Source organism: Papio anubis, chromosome 3 (genome assembly GCF_008728515.1).
Source record: "Papio anubis isolate 15944 chromosome 3, Panubis1.0, whole genome shotgun sequence".
NCBI lineage: Eukaryota > Metazoa > Chordata > Mammalia > Primates > Cercopithecidae > Papio > Papio anubis.
In genome coordinates, this window is record NC_044978.1 from 90,571,358 (window position 1) to 90,598,375 (window position 27,018).

General features: G+C 41.3%; 1 protein-coding gene across 3 annotated transcripts in view; it reads left to right on the top strand.

Annotated features, from left to right (window-relative positions):
• TSPAN5 (tetraspanin 5) overlaps positions 1-27,018 on the top strand; it is a 181,165-nt gene that overhangs the window by 118,916 nt on the left and 35,231 nt on the right. For 2 of the 3 annotated variants that reach the window (XM_003898992.4, XM_009207222.4), the window contains exon 2: positions 26,144-26,194. In XM_003898992.4, coding sequence (XP_003899041.1) covers positions 26,144-26,194 — 51 coding nt within the window. Of the gene's footprint in view, positions 1-13,020; positions 13,164-26,143; positions 26,195-27,018 lie in introns of those variants that run through there. The other variant, XM_009207220.4, reaches the window with a different exon arrangement.

A 27,018-nucleotide genomic window follows, 5' to 3' on the forward strand; every position in this document is an offset into this window, starting at 1 on the left:
ATAAGAGAAAGCAGGGAAGATCTAAAATTGACACCCTAACATCAAAATTAGAAGAACTAGAGAAGCAACAGCAAATTCAAAACCTAGCAGAAGACAAGAAATAAGTTTAAAAAATAAAACAACACACACACAAAATGGATAGACCGCTAGCCAGACTAATAAAGAAGAAAAGAGAGAAGAATCAAATAGACACAATAAAAAAATGATATAGGGGATATCACTACTCATCCCACAGAAATACAAACTACCATCAGAGAATACTATAAACACCTCTATGCAAATAAACTAGAAAACCTGTAATAATGGATAAATTCCTGGACACATACACCGTCCCAAGTCTAAACCAGGAAGAAGTTGAATCCCTGAATAGACCAATAACAAGTTCTGAAATTGAGGCAGTAATTAATAGCCTACTGACAAAAAGTCCAGGACAAGATGGATTCACAGCCGAATTCTACCAGAGATACAAAGAGGAGCTGATACCATTTCTTCGGAAACTATTCCAAACAATAGAAAAAAAGGGAATCCTCCCTAACTCATTTTACGAGGCCCGCATCATCCTGATACCAAAACCTGGCCGAGACACAACAAGAAAGGAAAATTTCAGTCCATTATCTCTGATGAACATTGATGCAAAAATCCTCAATAAAATACTGGCAAACCGAATCCAGCAGCACGTGAAAAAGCTTATTCACCACGATCAAGTCAGCTTCATCCCTGGGATGCAAGGCTGGTTCAACGTACGAAAATCAATAAACATAATCCATCACATAAAGAGAACCAAAGACGAAAATCACATGGTTACTCCAATAGATGCAGAAAAGGCCTTCGACAAAATTCAACACCCCTTCATGCTAAAAACTCTCAATAAACTAGGTATCAATGGAACATATCTCAAAATAAGAGTTATTAATGACAAACTCACAGCCGATATCATACTGAATGAGGTAACACTGGAAGCATTTCCTTTGAAAACGGGCACAAGACAAGGATGTCTTCTCTCACCACTCCTATTCAACATAGTATTGGAAGTTCTGGCCAGGGCACTCAGGCAAGAGAAAGAAATAAAGCGTATTCAAATAGGAAAAGAGGAAGCCAAATTGTCTCTGTTTGCAGATGACATGATTGTATGTTTAGAAAACCCCATCATCTCAGCTCAAAATCTCCTTAAGCTGATAAGCAACTTCAGCAAAGTCTCAGGATACAAAATCAATGTTCAAAAATCACAAGCATTCCTATACACCAATAACAGACAAACAGAGAGCCAAATCATGAGTGAACTCCCATTTACAATTGTTACTAAGATAATAAAATACTTAGGAATCCAACTTACAAGGGATGTGGGTGTGAAGGACCTCTTCAAGGAGAACTACAAACCACTGCTCAAGGAAATAAGAGAGGACACAAACAAATGGAAAAATGTTCCATCCTCATGGATAGGATGAATCAATATCGTGAAAATGGCCATACTGCCCGAGGTAATTTATAGATTCGGTGCTATCCCCATCAAGCTACCACTGACTTTCTTCACAGAACTGGAAAAACCTACTTTAAACTTCGCATGGAACCGTAAAAATTCTAGAAGAAAACCTGGGCAATACCATTCAGGACATAGGCATGGGCAAAGACTTCGTAACTAAAACAACAAAAGCCAAAATAGACAAATGGGATCTAATTAAACTAAAGAGCTTCTGCACAGCAAAAGAAGCTATCATAATAGTGAACAGGCAACCTACAGAATGGGAGAAAATTTTTGCAATCTCTCCATCTGACAAAGGGCTAGTATCTAGACTCTACGAAGAACTTAAACAAGTTTACAAGAAGAAAACAACCCCATCAAAAAGTGAACAAAGGATATGAACAGATGCTTCTCAAAAGAAGACATTTATGCAGCCAAACAACATGAAAAAAAGCTCATTGTTATTGGTCATTAGACCACAAATCAAAACCACAATGAGATACCATCTCACACCATTTAGAATGGCGATCATTAAAACGTCGGGAAACAACAGATGCCGAAGAGGATGTGGAGAAACAGGAACACTGTTACACTGTGGTGGGAGTGTAAATTAGTTCAGCCATTGTGGAAGACAGTGTGGCGATTCCTCAAGGATCTAGAACTAGAAATACCATTTGACCCAACAATGCCATTACTGGGTATATACCCAAAGGATTATAAATCACCGTATGAAGACACATGTATGTATGTTTATTGCAGCACTGTTCACAATGAACCAACCCAAATGTCCATCAGTGACAGACTGGATAAAGAAAATGTGGCACATATACACCATGGAACACTATTCAGCCATAAAAAAGGATGAGTTTGTGTCCTTTGCAGGGGCATGGATGAAGCTTGAAACCATCATTCTCAGCAAACTATCACAAGAACAGAAAACCAAACACTGCATGTTCTCACTCATAAGTGGGAATCGAACAAGGAGAACACATGGACACAGGGAAGGGAACATCACATACTGGGGCCTGTCATGGGGTGGGGGCCTAGGGGAGGGATATCATTAGGAGAAATACCTAATGTAGGTGACAGGTTGATGGGTGCAGCAAAGCACGTGTATACCTATCTAACAAAACTGCAAGCTCTGCACATGTACCCCAGAATTTAAAGTATAATTTTAAAAAGAATAAATAAAAATAGAAAAGTGTACCTGTAATCCCAGCTACTCAGGAAACTGAGGCAGAAAGATTATATAAGACCAGGAGTTCAAGGCAGCAGTGAGCTATGGTCATGCCGGTGCACTCCAGCCTGGGTGACATAGTGAGACCGTCTTTTAAAAAAATTTTAAAAATTAGCCAGGTGTGGTGGCGCATGCCACTAGTCCCAGCTACTCCGGAGGCTGAAGCAGGAGGATGGCTTGAGCTCAGGGGTTTGTAGCAGCAGTGAGCTGTGATCTTGCCACTGCATTCCAGTCTGGACCATGGAGTGAGATCCTGTTTGTAAATATACACGTGTGTGTGTGTGTGTAATGTGTGTGTATATGCTGTGTAATCTTAAGTGAATTTAATAACTGCTCTAGTTTACTCTGCAAATGAAAAGGTTAGACTAGACAACCTCTGAAATCTTTGTTGGTTCTAAGTATCTCTGCCTCAGTTTAGCTCCCATTGCCTTATTCCCAAGTCCAATGCACATCCCGTCTCTGTTTCAACGTTCATGGCAGAAGTGCAGGTGGGGTGGAGTGTGCCTTTTGGAAAGTGGAAACGGTTGTGGCTTCAGGGAGCCCTGGCCTCAATCAAGCTGCTTCCTGGAGTTGGGTTGCCTCTGAGCCTGTTTCCTCATTTGTATGATGGGGATATCATTGTCTCCTTCACAGGGTGATGATAGGTAGTCGTATACAGAAGGCACCTACAGCTCCTGGCACAGGCTGGTGAGCAACAAAAGTTCACCATTATCACTCTCTCAGTATCAAGGGGACATTTCATCCCTGAGCATCTCTGGCCATTTCAGGATGTGCTCAGCGTCTCTCGTTTGCTCTGGTCCCAGTGACCTTATTGGCTCCTGGCTATGTGCATGCAGGCCCTTCTGCCTCCCCAGTTAGGGGATGGCCTGATGAACAGCAGCAGAGTAGGCCCATGCCTGATGCTCAATCATTTCGCCATCTTTTTCCTGCCAGGTGCCATGTCCAAGATACAACACCTACATCAAGGAACTCAGTCTGAAGTCGAGGCTACAGAAACTGTAGTCTAGCTTTCTGACCAAAGCTGCGTTTTGTGCTTTTATGGCAGTGTAGATTATTTTGCTTGAACATACCCAAAATCTTAGTTTTTAATTGGTGATTCTTTTTAGGATTACAGCAGTTTTTGGTGTCAAAGCCAAAAGATTCTGAATTATTACAGATCTTGTGTTATTTTGTGGCAATGTAACATCTCTTAACCAACCAAACAAGATGAGTAGGTTGGAGATTAAACTGGCTGCAGAAGTCTAAATGAAAATGAATCCCTAAGTTCTGAGACGTAGTGAGGAGAAACCATATTGCCAGTAGATCTTCTCATCCTGCATTTGGAGTGGTTGGGATTCTGGAGTCAGATGCCTGGGTTTGAATCGGGGTTTTCCTAGTCACTAGGTAGGTAGCCACTCTAGTCCAGGCTACTTAATGTCTCATAAGTTCATTTTCCACAATTGGAAAGTGACAATATGGAGTTTACTTCAGTGGTTGTTGTGAAACTTTATTGAAATGACACAAGTATGTAACTGTGCCAGTTCCATTGTAAGGATGCAATAAATGCTAGCTCTTGTTTTTATTAATGACGAGTATATAATTTTTAAACTCATTGCCCACTTTGGGCAGTTTTTTACCCTGTAGAAGCAGTTGTAATCATTTTCAAATCAGGCTTCCTACACCCTTCTGGCTGGAAAGAAAAGTCTCTAATTTCATTGATCTTCGAGGGTGCATGCCTTAGTTGAATGAGTAATAACCAAATGGAGATATGTAGTAGGCAGTTAGAAGTTTTAGCATCTTTGGGATCATGTGGTCAACCACATTATAAATGAATGATTGGATGTAAGGGCAGACCTGCATCTGTGTGTGTGTTTTCGGTGGGTGGAGGGGGCCACGTGGTATCACAGCATGCCACGCAGGGATTTATGGTGGTCAAGAAGCATTTGTGGTACAGAGCTTGGAGTTTGGAGTAAGGCTTCCTTGTTTTGCATCCTGGCTCTACGAGTATCAATCTGTGTGACCTTGGGTGAGTCACTTAACTGTTTGCTCACCTGTTAAATGTGAATAATAATAGTATCTCTCCTCTTTTGTGAAGGCTGAATGAGATAAATGAAAAACTGTTTGCAGTATGGTCATACTAAAATGGGAGCAGTCAGTATCGTACCCCCATTTCCAGCGGAGTGGTGGGCAGATCTAGCCCTTGCACATACAACTTGCAGAATAGTTTATAGTAGTGAGCATAGCTAGTAAATGTACAATGAAAAAAGTTCCTGTTCCTCATTTCTACCTGATTGGATGAGACACCCATTTAATGCAAATTTCAATAATGCTCTGGTACTAACTCTGTTCAATTTAGTAAGAGAGCTTTGTAGAGTTATTGTGACACGTGGGTTAAGTATGGCTGACTTTGGGTTAAGTGTGAGGTCTAATCATCCCAGTCTGTCCTCTAAATTTTTTGCTGTTTTGTTCAATGTAATTATGTAAACAGGTATTCTCTATGTAAACATTTGTGAAAGTTAAAGTACCGAAGCAGATTAAATATAGAACTAGACTGGATGCCTACATCAGTGTTTTAGTGACAGCAAAAATAAACAAACAAACAAAAAACCCATCATCTGTTACATTTAATTATTTTGGCCAGTTTGAGTTCTGTTGGTTTGATAGTATTCTTTTTAGTTGACATATGAATTTGCTTGGGATTTTATACCAGTTTTCTATTTCTGCATATTTAAGGAATATTTTAATAAATAATAAATCAACCTTGAGGATCTATGACTTTTTTCTTTTAAAGAAAGTTCATACATTAGTCCATAACCATTGAATAGATCGTTCAGAGTGTATGAAGAAGAGCAGAATCCTGTGCACAGCTGGCTTTTCTGATTTGCTGGGTATTTAGTGTGCATTTCTCTATCCAGCTCATATGCCGGATGGAGGAACACTTTACCCTCCTGGTCTCTGCCCGTTGGGCAATCGGGTTATTCTGGGTATGTGGAGGAGCTTTTTTGATTCTTGTTGTGAGGGATGCTTTCAGCAGAAAAGGGAGGAAGAATATTTGCCTTTCATTGCTCAATACCCAAATATTTCATATTCATCAGAAATAGCTACTTCCAAATTATTTTTCCTTCTTTAAATTAGACACAACATTATCCCATCTACTGTTATTTCTTTTTTACACTTTTATATTAGCAATCGACTGTTGGCATGTTCTCTCAGCTGCCTCTAGTGATAACATCCGGGCTTTTTACAGCCTTGCTTTTCCGGGGAGCTCTGTGCACTTCACAGATTACACCATTAGTCCTCACAGTTGTTCCCGGAGGTAGGTAGGATCACACAGAGCGTGTAGGGGTGAGAACAGAGGGCTGGGGCGAGTGAATCTGAGAAAAGCAGTGGGTTACTTCTTTTATGTTAGCATTTCTGCTTTAGGCAGACTTCTGCATTTCCACCTATTTTCATATTTTCTTCAAAGCATTTTTCAAGTGATAAGTCATTAGCTTCATGGCTGCAGAATGAAGTAAGGGGATATTAATATAGCTATTGAGAAATAAGAACCTTCACTGAAACATTTTTAGGGTCGTTAAGAGCAGTTGTAACTCTTGGTTTGGGTGTGATTTTTGCCTAGAATTTGGAGTATATTTAAATTGGTTTTAAATTCTGAAATTGAGTGATCAAAAGAAACCTCTCTAATGATATAGTTGTCTAACATCTATTCAGTGTAACTCTTTGAAGGTGCAAGATTAATATTCCTAAAGCCCAGCTCTGATCAGTTCATAATTTTCTTTTGTGTCTTTTTTAACATTATGAGCTTTGGATTCAAAAGACCTGACTTCATTTCATGGGCTGGTTATATAACCTGTCTGATTCTCGCTTACCTCCTCTATAATGGAGGTAATAATACCCAACTCAAAGTGTGGTGGTTACAATTAAGTGAGATCATGTGTGTGAGATACTAAGCACAGTCGATGTCAATAAAGCTTTAAAAAGGCGAAAAACAGTACAAAATCCAGATTCTTTGATGCTATGTTTTAGATGCTGGCTTGAAATCACCTCATAACTGAGTTCTTAATTTCCAGCCAAAGACAAAACCTCACTCTTCATTTTTCATGAAGCAGAACAACCAATACAATTTACATGAAGCTAAAAAGCTTCATGAAGTAGTACTTTATCTTGCCACATGCTATAGCATTCTGTTCCGTTTCATTGAGGAAGAAAATGGCCATTAAACTGTGATATCAAGCAAGTTGCAACCTGTTTAAAAAACAGTGGTCTAGAAGGCCCTGCATCTCCATTTCTTAGAATTCTACCCCCTGCCTCCCTTGAGACCTGTACCCCCTCATGAAATCTTCCCTCATCTTGGCATCTGGTGGCCTTCTCTGAACTTATTTTTTCTCAGTCTCATTTATGGCATTTACTGCAAATTGGCGTTAATGTTCATTATTGATTCATAACTTACCTCTATGGTGAGATGATAAGTACCATCAGGGCATGAACTCCATTGTGCCGTCATTTATCAACCTTTGAACAAAGCAGGATATCCTGCCCACCGAAGCCCTCAGAGTATTTGTTAGGAAATTGCCTGGTGTCTGGGATGCTTCCTTACCTTTGTGCTGACATTTGAAAGTCATAGAATTAGAGTTCGTGTGTTTACCCTTGGGAGCAGGTTCCCTCTCGCCATGAATACTATCTAGTTTGGACGTTTTCACCGGGTCTGCCTTGGATTTCTTGTGTATGTGAAAAAGAATGACATTAGGTTGAGATTGGTATTCTAGCTTCTAAATGGAGATTCTCAATTTTCCTGTTTCCTGACTTGACTTTGTTGGGCCTCAGAGGCTCCTTTCAGTTCTAACAGTGTTTGAGCAAAAATCAGCCTCCTTTCTGATGAGACCCAGCCTGATATCTTTAAACCTTGAACCTTTGCAGCATGTACCAGTTAATGATTTTAGCCTATGAGACCTGCACTTTATAGCCTAGGACACCTTTTGATGTGTCTGTGTATGTACACGGTGATCTGTAGATTCTATATGTGAGGATATTTATATATGGTATTTTATTCATATAGAACCATTCATCTACAATGAGAAAATAGTATACAGACCAGAATGGAATATTTATATCTTAATTATACAGATACAGTAAGTCCTCACTTAATATCATCCATTTGGAAACTGTGACTTTAAGCAAAATGACATGTATATATAAGAAATCTAATTTTACCGTAGGCTAATTGATATAAACAAAAGTTAAGTTGCTAGGACATATTTCTGGTCACAAAAACATCAGCAAACTTCTAAGTAAAGATTCAAAACACTTTTAATATTAAACTTTGAAATAAATGTGAGCTATGTATACAGAACTCAGGAGGTGAGGGCTGCAGTGAGCCGAGATCTCACCACTGCGCTCCAGCCTGGGTGACGGAGCAAGACTCTGTCTCAAAAAAAAGAGAAAGGATTAATAAAAGCAAAATAGTTATTTACTCAGTGATTCAATGATTTTAGTTCAGGGTTGAGAGTGGTCGGAATCTGTCCTGGTATATCAGGGCACAAGGCATGGACCCACCATTCCATCACACATCCACACTCACTCAGACAGGGACTGTGTGGACACTTCAGTTCACCTAATGCACACATCTTTGCGATGTGGGAGGAAACCAGAGTACCCAGAGAAAACCCGTGCAGACATGGGGCAAATGTGCAAACTCTACACAGACAATGGCCCTGGCCTCTCATCAGTGTTACTGAAGGAAACGACGTTGAACAAAATGACATTTCTCGAAGACCTGCTGTACACCACATCTCACATTTAGATCCCAGTTTTGAGAACCTAATGATAAGATTTCAAGAAGAGCAGGACCCATTTTATGTTTACACAAATTACCTACTCAAGGGTCAACCTCATTTTAAGGAACTGATTTAATTTAGGAAAGCTATTTCTTTCTCTTTTTAATCTAATTTAAGAAGCTCGACTGAAATAGTAATAGATACCAGAAAAGTGACTGTGCAGCTCCATAGACTAACAAACCTGGCCATAGAAACATCTATCTTGGGACAATACCTTTGTAAAATGCGCATCAGAAATATCTAGGAAATTATAGATAAAAAACATCTTTAACAATTTAATGATACAAACAGTAAAAAGATTTTTAAAAACATAACTGCATAGTAAAGTCTGGGAAAAGTTACTGGTACACAGGTGTAGGCAGTAAATCTATTCATAGTCAAATTTTTCTCTTTTGAGTGTTGAACAGTTACAGGGACTTATGAAATGAGTTTTGTTTAATTCAGTACTCAGAATTCACAGACAAGCTTCCTTATTTAGATTCTTTCCCATCTAGTCTGCCATTTACCAGAGCTAAAGTGTGTGTCAAAGGAAGCAGGATTTGTCTTAAAGGCGATTTGGAGAAAATCTTCCTTCAATATTTAAGTGTCTGGCAAAGTCATGCTCACATGGATGTCAGTTTTGAGAGGAGGAAGTTTAAAATCAGGTGGCTTATTTACATTACTGGCTGAAAGCCTGTCTGATAGGATGACATGGAGACTAATTAATCACCTAGGGTCTCCTCATTTACTAATCACATTGCACAAAACTTCCCTGCTGACTGAGGCTCAAGGGCAAACCGTGGGCTTCCAGCCAGCTAATTTTTCATAAGCATTATGCTACTGCTATAAATTAATGTGAACCTAATATATTCTGTCAGCGGTTTACTTTCCCAGGGCGACCCTCTCTAGTTAAACAGCTTTAAATGAAATCTTGTATCAAAAATGAAAAGAAGTTTCTTGCAAAAGGAAAAAAGAATTTTAAGTCCTCTTTGCAATCTTTTTTCCCCACAGTATGTGCTATTTCAGTTCTGATAAAAATCTGCTAGATTAGCTGAATAATGCACAGATGACGTGATAGTTTCTTTTTGTTATCTGAAAAGTGACCTTATGTTGTGCTTAGGTAAGAGCCTTTTTAATTACACTTTTAATGGCAATAATAGTGTGTTTATTGAGTGCCTACTATATATAACACACATACCTTAACTCATTAATCCTCATATCAGTGCTGTGTGAATGCTAGGCAATAGTCTGTATTTATGGGTGAGAAAATTGAGGGTGTCAACTTGCCCAGGCCACATCCATTAAATGCTGGGGCCCAGATTTGAACCAAGGTTTGTCATCAGAGGTCAGGCTCATTTGGCTGTGTCACTATTTATACTTTGTATGATCCCTTTGTACTTTCTGTTTTAACTTCAGGAAATCAGCAGTCCTCTTAATTTTTAAAGATAAAGGCTGGGTGAGGTGGCTTATGCCTGTAATCCCAGCACTTTGGGAGACCGAGGCAGGTGGATCACTTGAGGCCAGGAGTTCAAGACCAGCCTGGCAAACATGGTGAAACCTTGTCTCTACTAAAAAATACAAAAATTAACCAGGGGTGGTGGTGCACACCTGCAATCCCAACTACTCAAGAGGCTGCGGTAAAAGAATCGCTTGAACCTGGGAGGCAGAGATTGCAGTGAGCCGAGCTCACGCCTCTGTACTCCAGCCTGGGCCACAGACGGAGACTCCGTCTCAGAACAAAAAGACATAATTTTTATTTCCATGTTGATTTTTTAATGTTCATCTGAATTAACAAATCATTTTAGAAGCTTGTTGATCTCTAGCACATCCTTTTATATCTTCAAATCACTTTAATGTCATGCCACGTTTATTCAGAGAACAAAAAATTATGGATGTCTTTAAACCAGAGGAAATAAGGGAAGCTTATTCACATCCCTCATGCTGTTGTTCATCAAGAGACTCTTCTAAACAATTCTAACAGAAAAGGAAAATTCCAGAGTGCACACACATGGATAGTTTCCAAGGCAGTGCTTGTTGAGAACCCAGCCTTCTCTCCTGAAGCTGTGAATAGTTTGTCTTATATGTAAATTAATTTCCAAGAGTCTGTGCAATAAAGTCTTATATAAAAGAACATATAAAGGAATGATTTGTCAAAACCCATTTTCCTTGTTAAAAATACCTAACTAAGGAGAGAGGTTGATATTCGGTGGCTTCTGTGGGCTCTGCGTTAAGCCAGTACTTTACTTCTTAGTATGCAGTGCTGATGTTCTTGGTTGAAAGGAATCCATTCCATTTCTTTTTATAGTGTCATGAAAAGTTGGAAAGAGAAAAAACTGAGCTGAACATACAGAATAAATAACTAAATGGTGCCATCAGGCTGCCCTTTTGTTTTCAGACATCCCCCCTCCTTCCTCCTTTGTGAGTCACTGAGCCAGTAAGACGGATCAAAGATGCCTCAGTGGATAGAACATTTTATGTGGAGGTTATTTGTCATCCACAACAAAGGACTAATTGCCTCTGTGCCTTCTTTCACATGATAATCAATGGATTGGGATCTCTTGATTGTGTCCCACGCATCCTGCATTCATCTCTCAAGATTTTTTAGGTTTTGATTGAATTTATAAAGCATCAGAAAGATGACATCAGTTCAGTGCAACTATTAAGGGAATGTTAAACAAGAGTATGGAAATATGAAAACAGAGCTTGAAGTGAAGGCACCTGTCATCATTCTTTTTGTAAACGTTGATTTGATCAGAGGTATAACCACTGTGATAGCTATGAAGAAGGTCAGGATGGAGCATTTATTTCAAAAGGCCCGCCAGGAGAAGATTCAGTTCCTGTTTCAGCGTGCACTTGAGGTTCTCACAGATGACTTCTTGGATGACTTTGTTGCTAATGTTATCAATCAGGGTTCCTTTTAAAGAAGCTTTCCGAATTCTGACAAGAAGTCAGTGTGCTCTCAGTCTAGTTTTCTGTAGTGGATTTGCCTAATGTGGGAGGTTGGGCACGTAGGCCATGGGAGCCTGTAAGTGTAGAAAACACCATTCAGCTCATTCTGTACAATGTCTGAAGCTTTGAAGTTACATTCTCCTGGCATTTAAATTATTTCAAAGGCAAGATGTTTACTAAAATGTACCTGCAACATGCAGTTATTTCTTAGGAACTTTTAATATGGACAGTTAAATTAGGATACTTTAAAGTGAAAGAATGATACATTGGCTGTAGCACAGACATCTGTTTAAAAATGGTCACTTTTCCCCTCTGTAAATGTACAAATGTCCTATATTTCTTAGAAAAGAAAGATTTCATCAGTGAAACAAACAAAAAAAACCAGAACCCACAAAAACAAAATAAAATTCACAGATATGTAGACAGAGAGAGAGCATTTGTGGTAAGTGTTTTAAACATAGCTATTAATATCTCAGCAGCCCCCTCAGCTCTGATGGCGCTGACATCCCACAGGGCAAGCCGAAGCAAGCCAGGGAGTTGGAGAACAATCTAAGACACAAACTCTTCTGTGGTACAATAACACTGAGTGTCAAGGACTGTGAAGGGTCTGAGATTTCACCCTGTATGCCAGCAAACAAGTTATCCTGCCACAGTGTCACAAGTCCCGGCAGAAGGCATCACACTGCTGGGGCAGAGACATAGGACTTTATTAATCACAGCAATGCCAGGAACCAGAGGATCAATATTTTTGTACACTTTCCCTGAGCCCTAATTCTTACAGGGTGGTGCAGAGAGGGCTAGGTGATACATAGTGAGTTGTATTCTAGGAAAGGAACCCTGAACTTAGAGAACTCCGATCTTTTATAATGGACAGTAAGCTTCCCTGACCCTTGCTCTGTAAAGAAATACTGTATCTTTCAAGGCTATCTGCTGTTCAATTTTTCTTGAAAAGATAGTAATGAAGGACTCACTTGTAATGTCAGTCAGTGCCTTGCTGATAAGGTGGCTCACACCTGTAATCTCAGCGCTTTGGGAGGCTGAGGCAGGTGGATCACGAGGTCAGGAGTTTGAGACCAGTCTGACCAACATGGTGAAACCCCTGTCTCTACTAAAAATACAAGAATTAGCCAGGCATGGTGGTGCACACCTGTAATCCCAGCTACTCAGGAGGCTGAGGCAGGAGAATCGCTTGAACCAGGGAGATGGAGGTTGCAATGAGCCGAGATTGCACCACTGCCCTCCAGCCTAGGCAACAGAGCGAGACTCAATTCCCCCCCCCACCCCCCAAAAAAGTGTAGATGTGAGAATTGTCTCCCCACACAAACTGTTCTGGAAATAGGCACCAGATAAGTACCGATTCCATGAATGGCTGATCTGCGCTGCCTTCTAAAGGCAGTGTAGGTGCCAGATGACACAGCCATAACTGCAGCTTTATATCTCTGTTATTTTAACTGATGGGTAAAAGGTGGTATTTTAATTTATCCTGTATCTATGCAACATATTCTTTTCCAGATGTCTTCCCTGTGTTTGACAATCACATTCTTGTGACATTGCAGCGGGAGTTATTACCCATTTACACTTGAAGAGACTATCATTCAGTGACTTGACCAAGGTCACACACAGTTACTCTGCAGCTCGCCACTACACCTGGGGGCTCCTGACTCCCCATCTGATGGTCGTTGGAACACATTGTGTAACTCTGCCTCCTTTTTGTCTCCTACATAAGGTAAAGGATATTTCTAGATATTACAGAGGTGCCCCCAGGCCAGTCCTGAGTTCCTTCTTGGCAGTTTCCATGCCTCCCAACTCATCTTACCCAGCCACATCACGCACAGTGTCTGGTGGTCATGATGGACTCATTTGAATCGAGAGAAGTTACTTTTTCAAATGCTTTCTTGTTGCTCTATATTTTAATGTCCACTTAATGGAACACAGTCTCCACTGTTGCCACCCCTTTGCTTAGTAGAGCTGGCCCCTTTCTCTCCTTAATGCATAATTGCTCTGTGGGCTTTGGTGTCACCTCTTTCTTGGTTTCCTACTGCTCTTTTGTCTAATTCTTCTGAATCTCCCCTTTGGGTCCCCTCTGTGCACTGCCGCAAAAATCTTCACGCTCTCTAAGACAATGCCTTGATTCTCTTTCCTCCAGACTGTTCGTGGCCTTAGTGATAACCACAATCAGTTATTTATTGAGCCAGGCATGTGCCAGGCACCTTTTCATGTGCCACACACTTTCAGCACATGCATTATCTCATTTAGTCTTCACAATGACCCCACGACATAGATTCCACTTATCTCTGTGTTTTGTAGAGGAAGAAATAGAGGACTGACAAGTTAAATTACTTGTCTAAGGTCACAGAGCCAGTAAGTGGTGGAACCTGAATGCTAAGCTAAGTTTGACTCTGAAGCCAACTGCTGTCCATCCCCCAAATTTCCTTGTGCAAGGGTCAGGATCTTTCCACATCAGTGTCTGACATCTGTCTTGGTAGTAATGCCTAAAACTGAAATTTCTCTCAAAATATTCTCCACTTCTAGTATTCCTAACTTTGTAAGTGACACCAAAAGCCTGCCAAGTTGTTTAAGCTAAAAACTGGGACGTTTTCTTAGACTGCACTCTTTTCTTCACCTCCCAGGACATTCCCCTTCATCCATTCATTTTTTTCCTTTCCTTTTCTCTTGTTTTTCCTTTCCTTTCCTTTCTAACAGACTCACCGTCTCACTTAGGCTAGAACGCAGTGACGTGATCATACCTCAGTGTAACCTTGAACTCCTGGGCTCAAGCAATCCTCCCACCTCAGCTTCCCGAGTAGCTGTGACCACAGACACATACCACCACGCCTGGCTGATTTTTTAAATTTTATTTATTTATTTATTTATTTATTTTTTTTTTTATTATTTATTTATTTTTTTTTTTAATTTTTTTTTTTTTTTTTTTGAGACGGAGTCTCGCTCTGCCGCCCAGGCTGGAGTGCAGTGGCCGGATCTCAGCTCACTGCAAGCTCCGCCTCCCGGGTTCACGCCATTCTCCTGCCTCAGCCTCCCGAGTAGCTGGGACTACAGGCGCCCGCCACTGCGCCCGGCTAGTTTTTTGTATTTTTTAGTAGAGACGGGGTTTCACCGTGTTAGCCAGGATGGTCTCGATCTCCTGACCTTGTGATCCGCCCGTCTCGGCCTCCCAAAGTGCTGGGATTACAGGCTTGAGCCACCGCGCCCGGCCAATTTTATTTTTATATTTATTTTTTATTTTCACTGTGTTGCCCAGGCTGGTCTCAAACTCCTGGACTCAAGCAATCCTCCCACATTGGCCTCCCAAAGTGCTGTGACTACAGGCTGAGCCATTGCACCTGGACCTAAAGGCCCATCGTTTTAACCTTGCACCCTGCTGCTTCCTGCCACTGAGTCCATAGAGTCTCCGCCTTTTCATCTGCTGTTTCTATCTTGCTGCGGCTGCCTCTTCCTTTTTCAGCTGGTGTCATTCTCACCAAATTAGTAGCCTCCCAATTTGTCTTGCTACCTGCAGTCTCATCTCTCTTCAATTCATTCTTTGTACTGTGCTGGAATGATGTTTCTGAAATGCAAATCTGATAACTATTTTGCTTAAAATCCTTGGTTGGCTTCCCATGGCTTGCTGGTCCCTTGGTACCCATAACACATACAGCCACGCTGATCAGGCCCCCACTTAGCTAACCTTCTAGCCCAGAGGTTCTCAAACTTTACCACATGTCACAATTACCTGCAGGGCTTGTTAATAAGACAGAACTTGCTGGGCTCCGCCCCCAGAGTTTCTGATGCAGTAGGTCTGGAGCTGCCTCAGAATTTGCATTTCTGACAAGTTCCCTGGTGCTACCCCTGGTGTGGGGACCATAGCCTGCCTAGTGCCTTGTCTGGCTCTCTCTGCTCCAGCCCTGGAACCACATGCCGGTTCCTGAAGGGACATGCTGTTTCAGGCTTTGATCCTTTTGGATAAGCTGTTGCCTCTACAGGACATAGTCTTTCTATCGCCTTCTCTTTAAAATACCGTTCAAGTGTCACTTCCTAGGAAGCTTCCTCTGACCCCTGCAGTGATCTCGTAGTTTCTGTGGCAACCCGTGTGCATCTCTAGGAATGCTCCACTTCTGTAATTGAGTTGTCATTTATGTATCTCCCACCCACTCCCACTAGAACATTAGCTCTTTAAGAAAAGATATCTATTTTCTTCTTCACCCTTCTATCCCTGGCACCTAGCATGGTGGCTGGTATATACTGCAGATATTCATTGAATAAATGGAATGATATAATCCTGCTTTTACCTTAAAACAAATAATTCCATTTTGGATTTTATTTGTGTTCACCTTTATCATACCTTATTTTTAAATGTCAAGATAGGCTGAGCGTGGTGTGGCTCATGCCTGTAATCTCAACACTTTGGGAAAGCTAAGGGGGGAAGATCACTTGAGCCTAGGAAAAGTTAAAAAAAAAAAAAGTCAAGATGTTTCAACATAAAAACAGTGTGCATCTGACAGTATTAAACGTCAGAAGCTGCCATTAGAGAGAGCTTATAGCTCAACTCTCTAATGCAAACAGCAGTTTATTCCTACAAAGGCTGATGTTTGTCTATAGATAACTTACTTCTCATGCCTCTGATTTGAAGTGCTTGAGTAATTCCTCAGTCCTTCTCAGCCTTCAGAACACTTCTCTGGTATGTTTTTCAGCCTTGGATTTATCTAATCAGGGAGTTACAGATGGAATAGTGCAAGCCGTTCTTTTACTGAGACAAGCAAAGATTAGTGGGCTGTAAACTTGCAGCCTCCATGTTTCCATCCAAAAGAGGATGTCTCATCCCTCACTTTCCCTTTTACGTGCCTGCATTGCCTGGGTAATTTCCAAGAAGAGTATCAGTTTGATTGCTTGCACAGCCCTCCTTTTTCTCCCCTCCCCATCTCAGATGACTAGTTCCTGCCAAAATGTCAAGCTCCAAACCCTAACAAAGGAGTTTCCAAACAAGACTGTCCCTGGATTGTAGACATGTCTTCAAGGGGTGCCCCGGCCTTCTTCTGGTGTAGTGCAAGTTCAAAGGCAAAGAGCCCTTTCATCCTCTGGGAAAACAGAGAACACAGTTCCAAAAATGCTTGGATACCTCCAAAGAGACCTCCTCCCCTGCCTCACCCCTTTCCCAGGCTCTGCTGTGTGGTGTTTTTCAAGAACCATTGGATTTTAGCCATATCATTCTGTTTCCATAATTCAACAAGCAAGCAGCGGGCAGCTCTTTCCTGCAGGTGGATGTGTGGCTGAATTATGTATTCCTCACACAGCAAGTAACAACGTCTTGTCCAGTAGTTCAGAACAACTGGTATCTCCATTCAGTTATTTGGAAAGAAATTTCCCTCTGCCAGAGCACGATTAGTCTCTGAGCACCATCAGTCTCATGCCTGTTTTGCATATCTTGTAGTTCACTGTAAGCCTGTCACAGGATTAAAGCATGAAAGCAATTAATCTGGTCTCTCATTTATGTCTTAGGACTAGTCTTAATCTGTTTTGTGGTGTTGCTACAATAGAATACCTGAGACTGGGTGATTTATAAAGAAGAGACTTAGCTCACGGTTCTGCAGGCTGGGAAGTTCAAGAGCATGGCCCTGGTTTCTGGCGAGGGCTTCCGTGCTGCATCATAACATGCCAGAGATGCACAAAGGGGAGACAGACACATGCAAAGAGGGATCAAACAGGAGAAGGAACCTCACTTAATGCCAGCCAACTCTTCTGGGAAATAATTCATTCCGAGAGAACTAATCCAGTCTCAGGAGAGCGAGAACTCACTACTGTAAATACAAGTGTTCAGTTACCTCTAGAATAACTGCAAGCCATTCATGAGAGCTCTGCCCCCATGACCCAAACACCTCCCGCTAAGCCCCACCTTCTGACGCCACCACATTGGGGATCAAATTTCAACGTGCATTTTGGTGAGGGCAGACAAACCATGTCTAAATGATAGCAGTACACTTTTGGCTGCATGTAACAGAAAGCCCCCAAAGTAGCTTTAGCTAAGATGAGAGGCACTTACTTAAAATAGGAGCCCAGGGGATTGCATGGAACCCAGCACAAGGAGTGCAGCCACAGGTCCCAGGATAAGAATCCGGAAGCAGTCAGGAACATAAGCTTCTTTGGGTCTCTTTTCTACTGTCTATGTCTACATAATATCCCCCAGTCTATTCTAGCATGAGGAAGGTTGACAAAAATCACTTTATCCAATACCAGACGCTTGGGAAAAGGGAGACTCTGGCCCAGCCTGGTATTCATTGGAACAGCTTTTCCTGAGTCATGTGTCTGACCCTAATGACTCATCTGTCCAGAGAGTGGGAGAAGGCGCATTCTCCACAAATATGCCTACAGGAGCCCCCGATGGGGCAGGGCCAGTTTTCATAAAGGGGGATGTGGATGGAGGAGCTAACTCGATTAATATTGGTTGTTATTTGTATCCCACATTCTTCTGAAAGGATTCTGTAAAAAATAGGTACAATGAAACCAAACCCATTCACATAGGATATCATGCAAAAACCAGGAGCAATAAGGTTAGGGAGAAGAAAGATGCATCTAAAAGCCCTGATGGAGAGAAACTTCTTTAATGCGAAAATTAAATTAATCAAAATTAGTGGATTTAAAAGTTCTAAGACTAGTCACCCAGAATTCATGAACTAGGTTGCTAAGAAAAGAAATGGAAAAGATGTAAAATTAAGTACCATATGAATATCTGACTAGAGTGTGTTAGTTTCTTTTAAACGCATGGGATACTGTATACATTTTTCCTGGAAGGACCCTCAAGCTGAAATTGAGGAGAGGATGAATGGGAGGCCGGATGCTGCCACTTCCTATGAACACATGCTCTCTGGTTAGCACAGGCCACATCACTGATCCCTGTTATCTGATCCCAGGTCACATCACTCTTTCATAATCCTCTGTGTTTGGGTGTGTGTATGTGTAAATGTCAAATAAGAGCACATGCAGCGAGTGATACCGAAGTTCAGGGGAGAGAGAGAGAGAGAGAGAGAGTCTCTGATCACTGTGAACTAGTATATTTTCTTGTACTTGGAGGAGGCAGGATGTGAAGCTGCATTTCATATTGAACAGTTGTAGATGGCAGGGATGGAGGGGCAGGTTGAGAAACGTGTCAGGAAAGAGGCAGGAACTGATGTTAATGAAAATACTGTGCCAAGCACTCAGTGCTTACGTGGTCACATCAACACACACAATTGCTTTGTGCAGTTCTGAGGTGCCCTTCTTATCTCCATGTGACAGGTAAGGACACCAGAGCTCTAGGAATTCAAGAAACCCTCCAGTGATTGTCTCAGGTGAAACCAGAGTCCTCACCACAGCTGCAAAGCCCGACCCAGCCTGGTTCCTATCATCCTCTGTTGTGGCTGCGCCTCCAGACTTTCCCTGGAATGCTGTTCCCCCGACACCCACCGTTCACTCCTTCACGTCTTTTGTGTTTTTGCTTATATGTCACTTTCTTAGTGAAGACCTCCCTTGTTTTCTCTACTTTCGTATTGTAGTGTCTCCTCTGTCTTCTGCCACATGACAAGCCTCTGACACTGATCTCTTTCCACAGCACTTCCCATTTTTAAAAATTCTACTCACTTATGTTTCTTTATATTGCCTTTCTCTTCCAGCGCACTTCAACTAGAATGTCTACCCCAGAAGACCAGTCACTTTGTTTTGTTTCCCAGTTTGTCCAAAGCCCCTAGATGACCTCCTTGCTCGTGGTAGATGATCAATAAATATTTGCCAAATGAACGAAGACCCTTTCCCAAGATCATGAAACTACGAAGCACTGGAGTCAGGGTTCAGCAGGCAGGGTGCACTCGGGCCACACTGAAAGGAGGCCATCAGGACTAAGTGACGTGAGAGATGGTGACCCTGGCCCGGATGGGACATGTCCTGTTTACAGTTTGAGCTTTATCAGTCACGCCATCTTACCATGAGGACTCCGGACAGTTTGAATGCACAAACTGGGACATGGAGACCCAGTGGGAAAACTGGGATTGACTTTCTGCATATTGAATTTTCCACCAGCCCACAGTTACTCCTTTGACATGTCCAGAATTGTGCCCAGAGGTTTTTTATTCCTGAAACAAGTCCCTCCTCTATAAAGACACTTATTTTGTTATTGTAAGTATTTAGCACATTTGTGTGGACCCCTGCTAAAACTGGAGTGTTGTTCAGACTAAAGTGTCAGAAAATATATAATAGTACAGGTGCTGCAGTTTCAGGAAAATACATCTTTCCTAATGGCACTTCCCCCCTTTCCTCCTTTTTGTGCCAACTTTTTAAATGCATTTCTCCTGTTTATTCAGGCAGAGATTAAAACTTTCTTAAAGACTTCATCAGAATGTTGGGTTTTTTTCCATTCATTGTTATTTAGGATGATATTTTTGCGACTCCAATTTAGGTGAGAAGATTAACTCGATCTTTATTTTCCTCTGTCATATTTACCTTGTGTGCTGTTATTTTGAGTCTGTTCACAGGATCCTGGGCAGATGCCATCGATGTAATTGCTGTATTTTTAAGCAAAGAGGATTTAAAGTGTCAATTTAAGAATTGTCTGGGAGCTTGATGTATACTATATATGTATATAAACTTTTTATGAATAAAAGCAGGGGTGTTGGAATTATATGTAGATTTTAAAATAATTTATTTTTAAAAAGTATACAAACTGAAATTTATTTCAGAGAGAATTCAGATAGCAGCCAAAATACCCAGAGAAGAAAACTGCCCTTCAGAAGTGCCACTAGATCAAGCTAGTTATGAAATTGGCACCTGAGAATAACTTCTGTCAGAGAGGATGTAAGTCTTCGGAATTTTGAAGAGCCATAGTCTCTGTAGAAGACGCCAGAAATGTAGGCATTATCCTTAACACCTCCTTTTCCTTCCCCTTTCTCCCACCCCCACTGAAAATGTCAGTTTTACTTCTCAGTAGCTCTCAATTCCATCCATTTCATCATGTTTCAGCCCGGGACAGATCTTGCCTGTATTACCAAAGTCACCTCCTTTTGGTCCCTGTAGATCCACTCAGACTCTAATCTTTTCTGCGGCCCAGATCCTCATTTTTCCAAAGCCCAGATCTGCAAAGACCTGCCTGCCTAATCCACCCCTGCTCACCACACATAGCTAGCCTTTAAATGGCTTCCTGGCACTTGTAGGGGAATGACTGGATTCCTTAAGGTGGGCTACAAGGCCTGCATGGGCTGATCCATGCTCGTGTCTCTAATTGCAAACCTGCTGTACCTTCCCCACTTCCCCCATTCTCTGTGCACCAGCCATACCAATTGCCTTTTAGACCTGTTTACTTGTCATGCTTTTCTCTCCACTGGGACTTTGTACATTCTCTGCCTGAAACACTCTTCCTCCTTTCTTTGCTCATTAACTCCTTCTCATCCTTTGGACTCCCTGTGCGCATTTCTCACTCAGGGAAAACTTCAGATGCCCTTCCGGGTCAAATCCCCCTGTTACAGTTTCTTTGGCCTTATTTGTTTCTCCTTTGTAGCACCATCAGGAATGATTTTACATTTTACTCTTTATTTGATGGCTGTCTCTCTCTCTCTTACTGGACTGTACGCTCATTGTAGGCAGGAACTGTTTCTGTTTTCTTACCTTCATTTATCCCAAGAGAAAAGTAGTGTCTAGTACAAAATAGGAACTGAAGAATATTTGTTGCAGATTATAAATGAATGGATGAATGGCTTCTTGAAGTATCCATTTTTATACCAGTTAGAATAAGGCACTGTACTAATTTCAAAATGTTGGAGGTTCAGCAAGGATGAAAACCACCAGATAGGGAGGAAAGGATCTTCCTCTTGTAGAACTCAGAGAAAAGTAGGGCAGATGTGTCCCTCCAGAATTAACTAATCACCCTCATCACACCCTGGGGCCATTTTCCTCTCCAGCTGTTCCCAAGGGTCAACTCTGCTGCCTCTCCTTCCACTGTCAGCCTGCTCGAGGGCCGTTCTCACTCCCAGGTGGGAAAAACGTACCTTTGATGCCTAGAAATTAAAAGAGTAATTCAGAGTCTTAGGGCATGAGTTTCATTATAGTTCTCCGTCCCTGAGCTTGCTCTATGGACAAACATTCTATGCATATTAGGAAAGTATAATAGTTTTGATCTTGGGCTAAGGATTGAGATTTTCTGAGCAATGTAGCTCAGGCACCTTTATGATCTTGGGAGAAATACTTAAAATTCTTTTTTTTTTCTTTTTTGTTTGAGATGGAGTCTCACTCTGTCACTAGGCTGTAGTGCAGTGGCGCGATCTCGGCTCACTGCAACCTCCGCCTCCCAGGTTCAAGTGATTCTCCTGCCTCAGCCTCCCAAGTAGCTGGGACTACAGGCACGCACCAACACGTCCAACTAATTTTTGTATTTTTAGTAGAGACAGGGTTTCACCACGTTGGCCAGGATGGTCTTGATCTCTTGATGTGGTGATCTGCCCACCTTGGCCTCCCAAAGTGCTGGGATTACAGGCGTGAACCACCGCACCTGACCTTAAAAGTTCTAAGTCTCAGTTTCCTTATCTATAAAATGGGGATTAAAACAGTATCTAGTGCCTGGGATATTGTTGTGGGATACTTTGTACCAACATTATTCTATAAAAATATAATGCAAACCACTTATGTAGTTTATGTTTTCCATAGCTATCTTTAAAAGGTGTAATGAAATTAATTTTAATGTATCTTATGTGACCCAGAATATCCAAAATGTTATCATGTCAACATGAAATCAATAATAAATATTAGTGAGATATTTTACATTCTTTTTATTCATATTAAGTTTTCAAAATTCAGCCTGCACTTTACACTTAACGGCACAGCTCAGTTTGAAACAATAGTCATGTGCCACGTAATGATGTTTCAGTTAACAACCAACTGCATGTACAGTGGTGGTCCCATAAGATTTTTATACTGTGTTTTTACTATGCCTTTTCTATGTTTAGATATATTTGGATGCCAGATACTTACCATTGTATTACAGTTGCCTACACTATTCAGTACAGTGACATGCAGTATAGGTTTGTAGCCTAGGAACAATAGGCTATACCATATAACCTAGGTGCGTAGTAGGCTATACCATCTAGGCTTGTGTAAGTACACTATGATGTTTGCATGACTACACATTTCTCAGAACATATTCCCTTTATTAAGCAACACGTGGCTGTAGTTTAGCCATACTTAGCATTCAACAAATGCTGGCAAGATTATTGTTATTTATTTTAAAACATCAAAATTTGGGTCGACAAACATTTGTACTGCACATTTGCGTATATTGCCATGTGGGAAGATGCCTCAGATAAGATGCCTCAGATACATTTTTTTCTATTTCAAAAGAGTAAGGGGTTGACTTTAAGAGTTCTCAGCTATTTCCTGCACGTGGGCCTCCCTGGGTTTCAGAATGAGGTCAGTTTGGTGGTTTATGGTCGTCTTTTCTTTGGGAGGTGGGAAGGGAAACTGAATGTGCCTCAAGTATTGCGTGCCTGTCTCTGTTTTTGGCTCTTCTCTGTTTAATTATTTGGAACTGGAACAACTTGATTTTAAAACAAAACATATGGTCTGAGAGTAATTGGGAGGACATTTGCTAGTGATGTAGCACTGAAGGTATGTATCAAGTTGAGGCCCAGGCTTGCACCACTTGCTTGCTTAGGTATTGAGTATTTTCCTTCACTTCAAATTGTGTTCTTTCCCAGTTCTTAAACCCTTGTTTGGAAAGTCACAGTGAAAGCAGGAAATACAGGAGCAAGATTGTAAAGGAAATTGTGAGTCTTCTTTAAATCCCCTACTTTTTTTCTCTCTCCTCTTTATGGAAAACCATTGGTTTCCAAGCTATTTATATGGCTCGTGAATGAAAAAAGTTGTCTCAAAGTGCCAAGAGGAGAGAGGAAAACTTTATTTAAAAAGGAGAATGTGGACCCACCATTGAATTTCTCTGTTCTTCTGCTTAACTCCATTGCTGACACCAAAGTAGGGAACAGAAGTTCCACAGCCAATGCTTATGTGAAGGCAAGATTGTTGTCTCTCTTTACCTTTTCCACACCCCTTTGCTTGCTGGGGGAGGAATATATGATGTGCTGATCATGTACCATGTAATTCCAGCCTGAATGCCTCAACTTTTTATATCATGGGGGCAAAGGGGAATTTATCAGGACTGGTAAGAATATGTATTTCTCTCGTTCAAGTCTCTGCTCCTCTGCTTAGAAGCTGTGTGCCTCTGAGCAAGTTATTTAAACTCTCTAAGCCTCATTTTCCTCTTTCCTAAAAAGGGGATAATAATAGCGCCTATTTCAGAGTAAAACTGTTGTGACGCTTAACAGAGACATTGCACACAAAGCACTAAGCGCAATGCCTGGAAAGTAATAAAAACAATTCTTAGCCATCAGGCACAAGTCTTCGGCAGGAACATGTCCACCCCATCAGCAGTGGGAGGGACAGTGAATACTGCATCAGGGAAAATAACCAAACATTTATCCATGAGGAGCTTCAGCATTGGAAAGTCAGCCATTTCACTGGGTTGTGTTTGATGTCAGTGCGTTGAAGTCAAAGCCTTAACTCTGTGCTTCTGTGCTTCCTAGGTCTCATGGGAGCCTGGACACTCACTTGTCAGTGGTCGTTCTCTTTTGCCTGGCACCTATAAATATGAGAAGAACATGCTGAACTGTTTTATTTTTGTACTACAGAGCCCTAAGTACCTTTGAGTCATTTGGGGATTCACTTGTTTAGGATCTGAAATGTAAAATGAAATAGCACTCCGACCAGGGCTGAGCATGATTTTTCTGTTGGGATAGTGAAACGAGAAATTTTTCTGAACACTTTCCAAGGAGTCCGCTATAAGAGCAAGGGGTAGGAAGAAAGGGGTCTTCAGTTCTTGCCAAATCAAGGACATGCTTTTCTGTATAGGGCTCAGATTGTTTTGTGTGTTGCCTCGCTTCAATGTCAGATGAGTGTCCAGAGCTTTGGGAAGGTCTGCTTTTGAAAACACCACTATGTTTTCAGAGTAGCTGGTTGTCTTTTGTCGGTCCCCTTTTCTTTCTGCTCTGCCATCTGTCCAAGTCCCATTTGGATTTATTAGTCATTGCTTACAAAGTATCAGGAACTCCCTGCTGAGAACCATGAAACCCTCGCCCAGTGGGCAGGTCTCAGATTTCCCTGGAACTGTAAAAAATAACCCCTCTCGCTCATGTTTTTCTTGCATACCCCTCTCAGTGGACCACTTTCTCCACATTAACTTAATCAAGATGTTAGTAAAATAAACAGTGTGCTGCCATCAGACTGAAACTTCTTGTCTCTTTTCAGTGTTCAGAAAGGAAATAGAGAGTTGCTATTGATAATAAACATGAAGCATATCTTTACTCATGGCCAATTACACACAGTCCTGATCACTGAATTTTTAGTGGGTGGACAGCCCTGTACAATGTGTCATCAAGTCTGTGTCACCCCAGTTACAAAACACTCCACTGTTTTCTATATCAAGGGGGAGAAAACAAATTATGAGATACCATGGATTTTAAGATACATCCCAATTTCAGATGTGTTCAAATGTGGGGAAAATATGTGTATCTTATAGCAGATGGAATACAGTGAGAATTAATTAAAATGGAAAGCCCTAGGCCGGGAGTGGTGGCTCACACCTATAATCCCAGCACTTTGCGAGGCCGAGGCGGGAGGATTGCTTGAGCCCAGGAGTGTGAGACTAGCCTGGGCAATATAGTGAGACCTTGTCTCTACAAATAATTAAAAAATTAGCCAGGCATGGTGGCTTGCACCTATGGTCCCAGCTACTCGGAAGGCTGAGGCAGGAGGATCGCTTAAGCCTGGGTAGTTGAGGCTGCAGTGAACTGTGATCGAGCCACTGCTCTCCAGCCTGTGTGACAGAGTAAAACCCCATTTCAAAAGAAAAAGAAAAAGAAAAACAGTAAAATGGAAAGTCCTCCTGGTTATCACCTGTTCCTCTCCTGGCATCCCCCCAGTCCTCAACACAGCTAATTGACAGAATGGTGAGAGGTGTGGATATGTATGAGATGTGCCTCTGCCTTGGGGCTGAATGTGTAGCTCAGTCCCATGTGTTGTATACTCTGTGTATATATGAAGTTGTGGAACTGAGTTGAAACCAAGAAGGGTGGTGGGAGGTCCTCTGAACTAAAATTTACACAATCGAAGTTTCTGAAAACAGAACTTAGGAATTTTCTTTGCGTTACATTGATAAGATTCTTGTTACTTTTTGAAGGCATGATCAAAGAGGGACATCTGAGGCTCTGCATGCTCCTCCCTGACCTGACCCGTTTGTAATGGCTCAGTGCTGAAGAGAACATGCCACCTCTTCTAAGTTCATGCCTCTGCTTATCCGTTTTCCAGTGACCACAGGCCTCAGATCCATGGGGAATCTGTTTCCTCCCCTACCCTAAAAGGCAGCATATTAAATGTTATTGATAATTTCATTGTATTCAGGATTCTACCTAATTATTATTCTTCATAATCTGAATGACTTCTAACCAACTGTGTGTCTCCAGCCCTAGTGCTGTAAAAATTTTAAGCAGAGGGATTATGGTATTTATTTTCCTGGTAAAGATGAGTGCCCACACTTTAGGAAAAGCTATTTCCCAGCCAGGTAAAGCGACAAAAGAATTGATTGAAAAATTTCTTCTTTATATTAGCGGCATTTTCCCTTATATTTACACTGCTTTCTTTCTTTTTCAGTTTTTGGGAATAACGTTTCTTGGAATTGGACTGTGGGCATGGAATGAAAAAGTAAGTTGAATATGAAAATGCACACATTGTGGTTGTTAGAGGCTGCACACCATATTATGTATTATCCCCGTTTCTCTTTGACAGCCACAGAGTATAAACATGGCTCTTTAACAAGAAAAAGTGTTGGTGGAAGATTAATGTCATATTCTCAAAGACACTTTAGGAATTGTGCCTAAATTGATGACTGCATCAGAATAATTACTGAAGTAACAATACAAGTGCTCAACAGAGAATGTACCTTGGAATTTGATCAGTTAGCCAAAGATCGATGTTCCTATGGGATATTTTCTTACTCAGGCACAAGAATTCCAGTAATGATTATAAATATCACTAAACCACCTGTAGCCTTTTTTTCTCTTCTGCTTTTTCTCTTTAACCCTTTGGAATATAACTCAAGCCATAGAAAACGATTTTTTTAGTATGTTACATGATAAACTATTAGCATGTGGATTGAAGGAAGTGGGATATAACTTCATGTTTGAGTATCAGATACACTCATCGCTAATGTAAATAATGGCTGCTGGTGGCAAGTATTAAGAAATATACAGTTTATGATAAAATACAGTATAATAAAAGGGAAATCTGGAAATACAGAGTAATCTACGTGACAGTGAAGATACAGTGTTCTGGGCAGTTTCTGCTCTAAGAAATACACTCATGCAGACATCGCCTGTGTCCATACCTCTCTTCCCATCGCACCTTCCGATTTTTCTCTACAGCTTCCCCTACTGAGGCCACCACTGGAATTCAGCAATGAATATAAACCGCCCTCCCCTTTTTCCTTCCTTCTTTGCAAATGAAATCACCTGCAGCATTTTATCTAT